We start from the raw sequence: 11,053 nt of genomic DNA, 5'->3' as shown, positions 1-11,053 counted from the left end.
GCAATAAGATGCAACAAAGATTTTGGTCATTTATCTATAACGGTTTGTGCTACAGTAATAGTCCACTCCTTCAATATACCAAATACAATTGCTATTGTCTTCCTTTTATGCCTAAAAGTAATACACAACCATCTTGCATGTGTAGAGCTAAAATTTGGCACTGCGATTGGCACGACCACTTATTTGTCGTGGACATGAAGCATGTTTTGAAAATGTTAATTCTTAACCTTATGGAGACCAAGTTATAAGCTTTCAAGTAAGAATCAAATTTCCATCACTTCTTAGGTTTGTGCTTAGACATTTTCTTGATTGGGGCTCCCTATTTTTTTCTTCTTCTTCTTTTGATATAATCTCATGTAGTTATTCAGAGAAGGTGAAGACATCCGGTGAGCATTCTAAAACAAGGGACCAATGACATGCACTACAAAATGGGCCAATAAATATCTCAAGCTAGAGAAACCTTAAGATGTGGTCACATGAAGCATCGTTATCCATAAGATGTTACTGATGCAACTATGACAAAATCGACATAGTTACAAAAGGCCTTGCATAGTTGCATATAAGACAGTGCATTTGTGACCATGTAAAAGACACACGTCCTCAAAAAGCAACTCATAACTATGCATCGCATGACCACAGTCACAGATGTGTTCACCTCTCTCTCTCTTTTCTAAAGGGACGCTCCTCGAGCACACCCACCCTGGGGGGGGGGGGGGTAATAATTATGAGTTAACCCCTCCCTCCTCCACTAATTGCACCTCAAAAGGGTGCAGTTCGAATTTGGGCCTCTTACCCCCTCCCCTCTTTCGTGTGTGTGCATCTCATCAATGTCACCTTTTTCCAGTCTAACAAATTACCCCTTTGATGTGGAGGGTACCTTAGCATACCAAAAAAAGTCAGACAACCAGATTCAGATCATGTTGTGCTCAACGAGAGTCAATTGGATTGAAAGGCCTCATTCTAACACCACCTTAACACCACCTCTCTCTCAAAGAGGAGGTTTAATTTAAATAGAATGTCAATAAAGAAAGGATAATCAATGTTACCACGAAGTGTATGCAGTCCACTATATATATGGAAGGAAGCTCATATCATCATTAGCATTCTTCAATGTCCAAAGCAAAAAGCCTCCACCATCAGCAGCCATAAATGCCCCTGTGTAGTTTACCTTGGAATAGCATGATCACGACGAGGGCTGCTGATGGTGGAGGCTGAGGACATGAAACCGCTAGTTGTACCTTCAAACCCTTCCTCTGTAGGCCGAGGACCCGCCGATATACCGCTCAAGCCACCATTGTTGACTGCCCGCAAACCATTGCCATAGCCAAGGGCAGCCTCCAATGCTGGCAAGGAACGTTGCAGCTCCTCTGACACCTCCTTCATGGAAGGTCGCTCACTGCGGCTGTCCTGCAGACATGATAGAGCCAAATACACCACCTTGTAGATGCTCTCTGCCACCGCGGCCTCCCCTACCGCACTACTAGTGGCGCCCCTCATGCCCCCATTTTCCTCCTCTTGCTGACAACTTCGCACCGACACTGCATTTTGCAATAGCGGTGCTGGCGATGATGTGCTCAAATTTGCAGTTGAAGAGGAGTCAAATGCTGTGGATGATGAATCAAAGCCAACCCCAGATGCGAAACCAAGCACCCCCACATCTGCGTTGTGCCCTAGTAGGCGTGGATCTACCACCTCCATAGCCCTACCCTCCTCTGCCATTCCATCCACATAGATGGCAAGATTCACATTGTCTTGCCCCCTTGCAAACTCAATTGCCCGTTGCGATGTCACAAGCTCCAGCAGCACGACGCCAAAGCTGTACACGTCGCTCTTCGCCGTGAGCTGGTAATTTCGATAGTATTCAGGGTCGAGGTAGCCAAGTGTGCCCTGTGCACAGGTGGAGATGTGGGAGAGATCGGCCTGCGCAAGACGGGAGAGCCCAAAGTCTGAGACCTTGGCATTAAGCTCGGCATCGAGAAGTATGTTGCTAGATTTGACATCACGATGATATATGGGTGGATTGGCAGATGAATGGAGGTATGTCAGCCCTTCTGCCGTCTGGACCGCCACCTTGAGTCGTGTCCGCCAGTCTAGGAATGTGCCACGATCCCCCTTGAGATGCTCCAGGAGAGTACCATTTGCAATGTATTCATATACCAACAGAGGTTGCTCCGTTTCAACACAACATCCAAGAAGCATAACAAGCCCTCTGTGATTCACCTGAGATAGTATTCTCACCTCATTCAGCACTTGCTCTATCCCCTTTATGTTGCCCACCTTGGCACTCTTCACTGCTACCACAGTGCCATCCTCCAAGACTCCTTTGTACACATCACCGAAACCGCCGCTCCCAAGTAACCGTTCCTTTGCAAAATTCTGTGTTGCCTTCTTCATCTCCTGACTTGTATACAGCTTTGCAGACCGCCCCCCACTCCCCTCTGATAGTATTAGCTGCCTTTCTTTGCTTAGCTTTGTTCTTGCCTCTTTGACTGCCCTCCTTCGCCTTTGCACTACAAACAAAATCAAGGCGACCACACAGCACACCAGTATTCCCATCACAATCCCTACATGCACATCCAAGAGTTATGATTTGATGTTGTCAATTACATGATTAAGCAGGGGGCTCTGGAGTATTATTGTTGCAAATTTCATCAAATACCTGCAATTAGAGGTGCTTCTCGCCGCTTCTTCGCACAACGTGAACCATCAGAGCACATCAAAGCATTGTCTGCTCAAGTGGTTCATCATCAATCTTATTGCTACATGCTCAAATCGTCAAAGATGACATGCAAGCTGGTCTAATACCTGTGCAATTCCCGGTTAACGCATTCCACCGGTAACCCTGCTTGCACATGCACCTCAGAGCGTTAGTTGTAGAGTCCATTTGGCACGTAGACAGACTATCGCAATCTTTTTGAGACCTGCATACTGGCTCCAAAGGTGATGCCCATTCAAGCTCAATCCCATAGTTCCACTCATTCACAGGCAAGTTGGCATTGATCCCCAGTACACTCACATATGCTGTGCAGTCTCCATCTTTCACCCCAATCTTATGTGAGGTTGAAGAGCCGCCCGCCGTAAACGTGCAGCAGAGCTTATTTGCACATGGCTTGGCCTCACTATCTTGTGCAAGAAACTCCGTACAGAGGCTCTTGGATGTGCAGTTGAGAGGGGAGTAGAGAAGCGTTGTTGAGCAGTTCAAGAGAAGAACAGTGTTGGTGCTTGTGACATTGAAAGGGAGGCTGGAATCCAAGACAAGCCCACCACTAGAGAGATCCGAGCTGGCGCAAGAGTTCGCAGTAGTAATGGTGGGCGAGCCAATGACGAGCCTTTGAGTGGTTGGAGAGATGCTGACAACGGGATAGTTCCCAGACTGCGTGTTCAAGCTGAGCTTGCCCTCTGACATGTTGCAAACAACTTTGTACTGTTGGTCTCCACATGAAGAGGATGTGCTGAGGGGGTAGGGAACGGTGGTGTTGCCGCATTTTGGGCATTCGGGGGTGCCTTGACAAAGAGGAAAGAGGAGGAGGAGAGAAACTACAGCAAGCTGGGTAGGCGTCATAGTGAGAGCTTGATGTTTGCTAAGAAGAATAGCTTCCCAACGACATGGAAATGGAAGATGCGGGTGCAGAGAATCGTGCTGTGAGAGAGAGAGAGAGAGAGAGAGAGCAAATTGACGACTCTTTCTTGAGTCTCTTCTGCTTTACATCAAACGCAGAAGGAAAACAAGCAAAGAATCCAGTCCCATTCATGACGAGATTGCAGAAAAGAGCGACAAAAGGGTACCCATCCCAGACTCATGAAACAAAAAGAGAGCAGCGGTAAGTTTATGTCAACGTTGGATCATGGATTGAAGACAGTCCTTACCTTTCTTGTGGGCAAATTGGGAATACTTTACCTGCTGCGGAATGAGTATAAACCATAACCATAACCATATCGTATATAAAACGTGTGTGAAGCTGTGTGATTGTGATGAGAAAGCAGATGGGGAGTTAGTGTAAACGCACATCACTAACTTTTTCACGCTGCCATTTCATTGACGATTCACCCTTCGGTTAAATTTCAAACCTACCTTCACACTCTAGTGATGGCTAGTCTCTTCAATTAAAGTCTTCAGGCGTTTTCAACATCTACGCGTCATGAATCATGATTGTAATTTGTCAACTGTCTGCTTGTTTCAAGAGTATAAATTCTAGAAGCCAACCTCCACTATCCTTCCTTTATGGTTTTCAGACTGTCCAGCCTAAGGCTGCCTAACATCACACGGACACCGAGGGGACACCGCCAACGCGACCCTCGTCACTATATGGCACAGTCATATGGCTCACAAGGGATCTAAGGGTCAAATTTGGGGGGGTGAGGCGGGTTTAATCTCAGCCGTCGAATCATGCAGTGAACTAGGGGTGAATTAGCGTTCACTAGGGTGAACTAGGGATGGGTGAACTGGGGGTGAACTAGCCTCGTCTATATGTAACATGGGGTCCAACTCAAGGGATCAAGGGTGGGAGTGAAAAGTTGGATCAAGATTCAATGAGGACCGCGGATTTTTGCGGCGCCGTGCAATTGTAATCTCTGCACAAAAAGTAATCTCTGCACAGCCATCGCTTTCGGCGGCGGGGCCCGGCGCCTTTTATTTGTGCATTGAAGTGAAGCTTAAAGTACATTCTTCCATTTATGATTCTTGCAAGTATGCTCAGCATTCACTCAACCTACTTTAAAGAGTTTAACTCTCGACTCACATCAAAGTAATGCAGAGACCTACATTGTATGTAATCTTGGCACACTGCGTGTAATCTCGACATAGGGCAGAAAAACTGGCCTCTCTCTGTCCCTCTCCTTTGCACGCGCGCATACACACACACACACACACACACACACACGCACAGTAACATTCACGCTCACGGACGGAAAGAAGTGTGCTTTCTCATCCAATCACCCTCAATCACAACCAAGTGATGGATTGGGATCAAGCAAACGTGGAAGGTGATCATATGCTTGAAGAGTTGTTTGATGAGGATTCAAGTGATGCGAGTAGTGAAAGTATTGATGACGACTTCGAGGTACTCCATGAAGAAGGTGATGCTCTTGGAGAAAGCCGGCCTCTTGAAGATCAAATGGTTAAGGTATTTCCGGATCCAAATCTCTATGTGTCCACAACATATTTTTCCTTTCACAGAGAGGCATATAATTACATGATAAGAGTGCTTCAAAGTGACCTCTCCACAACATTGGAGACTCTTAAAACCTATGACTCTAGAGACATGTTGGATTTGAAGAAGTGGCGCACGATGAAGGATGAGCTTCATGTTGGGCTTGATGAGGATAGAAGGCTTTGTTTATATTTGGGAGATTCGATGCCGGTGAGAGTTCCATGTGTTGAAGATTGGGAGGATATTGTAAAAGTTGCCCATATTGTTGAAGGATCAAAACACCAAGGGTTTAATAAAACCCTAATTTCTATCAAGTCCAAATGGTGCATTGAAGTTAGGATGCATGGTATATCTACCATATACATCAAAGAGTACATAAATGCTTGTGGATGTAGCAATGTTGACACCACAAACTTGGTGGAGCGCTTATGGCAATATATTAAATATACTCTTTTGGATGCTCGGATTAATCGATCTATCGTGGAGCTCTTGCATGCGCTTGTGGGTGACTCGAAGTCTGGAAGTCATATCGGTGGTACCCTCTTGAGGTTCTTTCAACAAAAACAAGAAATAGGTAATTTGTTCTCTTTTCTGTTTATTGCAAAGCATACGTTGAAGGTTTGGATTCATGTCTAATTCATACTTTGCATGGTAGCTGACTCTGGGCGATATGGCATTCGAGGGGGGACCAAGATGCAGACAGCAAAAATGCTTGAAGGGGAGAGAATCTTGCAAAGGTTTCAAACCACACCATCTACCTTTCAGGTTATAAATGAAGGGTCACTTCTCTTCAAGATTCAAAGTGCCACAACTGAGAGTATATGGTATTATGTCAGCTTGCAAAGCAATTATTGTGATTGTCTGGATTGGGGCAGTCAATGTAAGCATCTTAATGGTGTTCGAATGATAGTACTGACTCACTTTCCTCGTTTGAAAGAATTTCTACATGGTGCACATGAAGACGCATCCAACATCTACAAAGATGCCATGCATCGTGATTTTGAAGCACACGATAGTGACAATAATGTACAAGAGATGGAAGATGATGTGGTGGATCTCATCAACCACCTCAAGGATGCACTGTCAACTATACAAAAATAGGTGTATTCTAAGGATCCCAAAGAGATTGAAGTCATCAGGAAACAGTTGCAAAACATGAAAGGGACACTCTCAACATTTGTGATCCCTACAAAGATTGATCTCCCTGCCAGAGGAAGTATTAAACAAATGCAAGCCCACGTTACAGCAACTCGGCTCGGTCATGGCGTACCACTAGTTCGCACATGTGAAGAACAACAAAGCATAGACCTTGATGGAACGAGCCAACCTTCCAAACCATTGCGTCAAACGGGCCAACTCAGACGCAAGCACCAAAGGGGGAGATCGCGTGTCCGTTTTGATAAGCGGCCCCGTATTTGGTGTCCACATTGTTGCACCAAAACCTTGCTAGCGGATTCTCAAATCACACCCACGTGTCACACGTGTCATGCTCTCCTCCCAGTAAAGCCTATACACATCAAGGAAAGTGTTGTCCGCATACCCTGATTCAACATTGGTTTCAAGTACCCATGCTTCACCCTCAAATTCTGGTCTCTCTGTATCCTTGAGTGGCAGCACACCTACAGCAACTTCATCACCAGCATGTAAAGATGCTGACACTGATACACTTTCTTCCAAAATACCAAAGCAGGGCACATTGTCATTCCACCCTAAAATAGGTTGCTAAAGCCAGCAACTCAATCACCTTCATTTAAACACTTGAGAAACAATGAAACAATGGGATTGCATACTCCATCTGTGGAGGACCAAAAGGCAGAAATTTACAAACCAAAACCAAATAAAATTATTTTGAACGTAATTTGTACATCAAGGACGGATCAGTAGGCTTCGACATGCAAAGCCTCACTACTCATAATCCAGCCAAGTACTATCAAAGCTTTCTTGTGTGTGTGTGGGCACCTCTTTGTGTGTATCCAGATTACATGTGCTGTGCATATGCTCCTCCATTCACCCCCCATTCTGGTGTACCTGCTGGTGTACCTGCTGGTGTACAGCTTTGCATAAAAATATCAGGAAACTGAATTCTATAAAAAAGTGTCCCATAAGCCTGAGTAGATTAATCAAGTCCAGACATGACAATATCCCATGTAAGTAAGATTCTCAGCATTGCAGCCTGCCGCAAATTACAACACACAAAAAAAAGACAAATTTGCTACACACACAGGTTTTTATCTCCTTATTCTCTAGCACCATACATGTGCTTCCCTGATGCATAATGCCCGTACAAAGTGGAACAAAATGAAGATATAGACAAGATTTGTTAACATAATCATCGATACAAAGTAGGCCATGATGACTTCCAAAGTTTGCCATCGATACAAAGTGGACCAAAATGTAAATATAGACAATATCTGTTAACATAATCATCGATACATGGTAGGCCGTGAAGACTTCCAAAGTTTGCCATTAATACAAAAAAAGGTGAAGACAACATCGACCTAAACCATGGCCTATCCAAGTGTGACCTCACCCAAAGCCTTGTTCAACCAAGCATTGAGTTTCTGTCTCGTGAACTCGACCTCTTCATGCGCAAACCAATTCTTTTTTAACTGAAAAGAACACAAAGCATTAGAAAGCAAAAAAGTAGTGAGAGTTCACACTATAATGAGTGCTTCAATTAAGACAAGCGATTACCAAATTTCCTTGAGGCTTTTGATCTTTAAGAGTGGTCTTTATCAATAACCTCATTGCTATCATCACATAATAACCACAGTCGGTAGAATTTGGCTGTTGAGGACACTATAGCCAACAAACATGTGTATAAGTCAACAACAGAAAATTCACTACACAATGCAATAGCACACAACCCTAAATTGTGTCCTAAACCTGTGCAGTGAGGAGTTCGCAAGCTTCCCGCGGATCTTCAAGTTCTTCTCTAACTTGAAGGTTTGAACAATGCTTACTAAAATGCTTTAGTACCCTTCAAACACAAGCAATCGATTAATTAAAATTATGCAAACAATGTGACCATTATGTTTAAAGCAAAAACAATGCATACCTAGACACGTGTGGTAAGAGTCTCTCCATGCAGACAATCGAAAGAGAGTCAAAGAGAAGTATAGCTGAACGTCGTCGAGAAAGAGTGGGTATGCGTATGAGATGGGCATTGTAAAATGCCACAAGAACCCAATGTGATCTATGTAAAGAACACACATTCAGACTTGAAGCTTTGACAGTTTTGATACTACGAAAATACATAAAAGTAAAACATCCATACCCATCCAAAACGGGGAAGAAGGTAAATATGTGAGCTCCTAAATCAGGTGTCCCAAAGAAATTGCTAAACGTATGCTCTCCTATAGCACGCTCAGAGACAAATGGGAACCATAAGTTGTCTACCCACCACACACCTGAGAGATAATCGGGCGGCAATATGCTTTCCATCCACCTATGAAGGATGAGATACACAAGTGAACAAAGCAAAAAATCTATAATGTTACTTAGACATAAAGTTTATTTCCTTACAATGCAAAAAGGTTGATCGTTTTTGTTGAAGCTTCAAGATCTAGAACATCATCAATGACATGGGCATCTAACCCCGACTCAAGCCTAGATCGAGAAGACCGCAAAACAAAAGTGACTCCCTTACGGTACCTATGAAAAAATGCACACACTTACACTGTTTGTTTTTCTAATTACGCTTGCAAGATTTACACGCAAAAGAGTAAATCTACGTTAGTAACACACCTATCCAAGAACTGATCCATATTGCAGTGATCAATCTCACACACAAGGCGATCATGGCTCACCAAGAAAGAAATGGTCTCGACATGCGCAAAGCTAGCGGTCGATGATGAAACTGGCTACAATAACATTCAAATTATAGCTTGAAATAAATGTAAAAACTTGTCACTATAAAGAGAACGTGAGTGTGTAGTCAAGGAAAGTAAACTTACGATGGCAGACTCATCATCTGAAACTTTAATACCCTCTTTGTCGTCGCTCTCGTTTTCTTCTTGAGGAATGTCAGCGTCATGTGGAACTCCATAAGCGCGGGGTTTGTATCCGCGCTTAATTTTTGCCTCTAACTTTGTTATCCTACTTGGCATGTCTGCTTCCCATGCAGACTTTTGGGCTTCAATCCATGCCTCTTCCCACTCTATTTGCGATTTTCCCTCTTTGTCAAAGACTCTTTCCCACTCTTTTGTTGCCCGCACTTGTAAGTCTTTGTGAAATTTTCTTCGTGCCGCCCTAACTTTATATGCAATATCTCCAAACCTTGTAACGCATTGGCGTTTAGATCTAGGAGACACTGGTCGTGGTGGCCGTTCACTGGTTTTAGGACGTCCTGTTTGGTGCTCTGGAACGTGAATATTTGTGATTTTGTGCACATTCTTTAGATGCCTAATAAGAAGGCATCGCCTTTCGTAAGAAACCTTTTGGTCAATACATGTTTGCGATGCATGACACTCACGAATAACCTTCCCATTTGTTCCCATAACCTCAATGAATGGAGACAATTCCTGACAATGAGACGGAAAACAACATTCAATTTTTCTCTGCCCGATTACATGCTTCAAAAGCACCAAAAATCTCCAAAGATACGCAATTTGGCATTCTGAGAAAAGTAAGCTCGTAGACATACCTCATGATTCGCCATCAGCTTATTGTAGAAGTACTACACCCTATACTCCCCTTGAGTTGAAGCCGCAAATATTTGTAATCCGGGTGAAAGTAATCTCTACACACCTTTGAAATTACTCAGAATCGACTCTGGGATTTGATGTAATCTCTGCACACCTATGACCGATTTCAGATGCTCAGCAAGAAAGAAGCATAAAGACGTGACCGGTGAAGAGGGACGAGCATAGACCCATAAAGATTGTTGTGCTAAGGCCAACATATGCTTTAAGAATACCAGACACAGGGCCTCTATTCCTTCAAAAATTCCTCACAACATGCACATCATTGGCAAACATATGCGATAAATGCAAAACAAGGATCAGAACTCAACATTGACAGCTTAATATCTTTCTTCAATGATCGTGTGAACGATTCCAAAATTGGGTGATATGCAAGCCATGCCAGACAGTCTTTTATATATACACCTCTAATTTCTGTAGAAGCATGATTCAACCCTCAACCACATTCTAACACTGTTGACCCTCATTTCATTTGCTGCTTAGAGGTATTTATGGTTTTAATTCACTGTATTAACAATAGCTTAAAGTACTCTTTCACAATGCATGAAATGAGAGCACTCACAATGACCAACTTTCGTGCAGGTTCGGCAGAAGCAGTCAAGCAGGAATCTCGGCATATGATAGCACCTTGCCTCACATGGACAGCATATCTCTGAATGAGGACAGCATACGAGTTTCACTCAGTCGTGCAGGTTCTTCGTATGCAGTCAAGCAGGTTACGCAGCATTTGACAGTCCTTCGTGCAGGTTTCACAGCAGCACCTCACGGATTTTTTTCGGCCACCCTCAGGTCGCACTATGCATGCCCGACTGTGTGTAAAATTGGCTCCGCAGTTCGAGCAGGCAGTGTTGCACAGGCTGCATGCCCGACTGTGTGTAATGCAGGCTGTGTAATGCAGTATCGCGCAATGTCGAGCAGGGCAGTGTCGCGCAGGTTATGCAACCCGACTGTGTGTAATGCAGGCTCTGCAGTTCACGCAGGTTCCCCACAGGTCGCGCAGATTTCATCGGCAGAGCTTTTCGACGCAAGAGGATTTGGGCGCGTTCAGCTAGGCGGATTACTTTTTGCATGTCTCTTTCCTCTACGCCCCCGAAATTCGAAAGGTCTCCTGAATCAAATTGAACGGTCGATTTAACTCCCACCCTTGATCCCTTGAGTTCGACCCCGTGTTACATATAGACGAGGGTGAACTAGGGTGTA

General features: G+C 44.1%; 2 protein-coding genes across 2 annotated transcripts; both read right to left on the bottom strand.

The window, feature by feature from the left end:
• Positions 1-1,000: 1,000 nt before the first annotated feature.
• Positions 1,001-3,831, bottom strand: LOC147448350 (wall-associated receptor kinase-like 20). Its single transcript, XM_086520992.1, has 3 exons — positions 2,806-3,831; positions 2,660-2,728; positions 1,001-2,564 (listed from the first exon to the last, which is right to left on the bottom strand). Exons 1-3 carry the CDS (start codon positions 3,560-3,562, stop codon positions 1,165-1,167), a joined length of 2,226 nt encoding a protein of 741 aa, XP_086377118.1. The 5' UTR covers positions 3,563-3,831; the 3' UTR covers positions 1,001-1,164.
• Positions 3,832-7,660: 3,829 nt separating this feature from the next.
• Positions 7,661-9,649, bottom strand: LOC147448349 (uncharacterized). Its single transcript, XM_086522354.1, has 8 exons — positions 9,107-9,649; positions 8,898-9,013; positions 8,676-8,804; positions 8,428-8,598; positions 8,209-8,346; positions 8,037-8,130; positions 7,845-7,949; positions 7,661-7,759 (listed from the first exon to the last, which is right to left on the bottom strand). The coding sequence occupies exons 1-8, from the start codon at positions 9,647-9,649 to the stop codon at positions 7,661-7,663; spliced, it is 1,395 nt and encodes a 464-aa protein (XP_086378480.1).
• Between the last annotated feature and the right edge of the window lie 1,404 nt (positions 9,650-11,053).

This window comes from Adiantum capillus-veneris, chromosome 10 (genome assembly GCF_014529385.1).
Source record: "Adiantum capillus-veneris isolate H3 chromosome 10, ASM1452938v2, whole genome shotgun sequence".
NCBI lineage: Eukaryota > Viridiplantae > Streptophyta > Polypodiopsida > Polypodiales > Pteridaceae > Adiantum > Adiantum capillus-veneris.
This window is presented reverse-complemented; position numbering and strand designations above follow the sequence as displayed.

Coding starts and splice junctions, on each gene's coding strand:
- LOC147448349 (XM_086522354.1), bottom strand. CDS start 9,649: ATGGGAACAAATGGGAAGGTTATTCGTGAGTGTCATGCATCGCAAACA. Junction 8,131..8,208: donor CTCTTACCACACGTGTCTAG/GTATGCATTGTT, acceptor TTGTGTTTGAAG/GGTACTAAAGCATTTTAGTA. Junction 7,760..7,844: donor AAAAGCCTCAAGGAAATTTG/GTAATCGCTTGT, acceptor TGTTCTTTTCAG/TTAAAAAAGAATTGGTTTGC.
- LOC147448350 (XM_086520992.1), bottom strand. CDS start 3,562: ATGACGCCTACCCAGCTTGCTGTAGTTTCTCTCCTCCTCCTCTTTCCT. Junction 2,729..2,805: donor GTTAACCGGGAATTGCACAG/GTATTAGACCAG, acceptor CCACTTGAGCAG/ACAATGCTTTGATGTGCTCT. Junction 2,565..2,659: donor AGAAGCACCTCTAATTGCAG/GTATTTGATGAA, acceptor ATGTGCATGTAG/GGATTGTGATGGGAATACTG.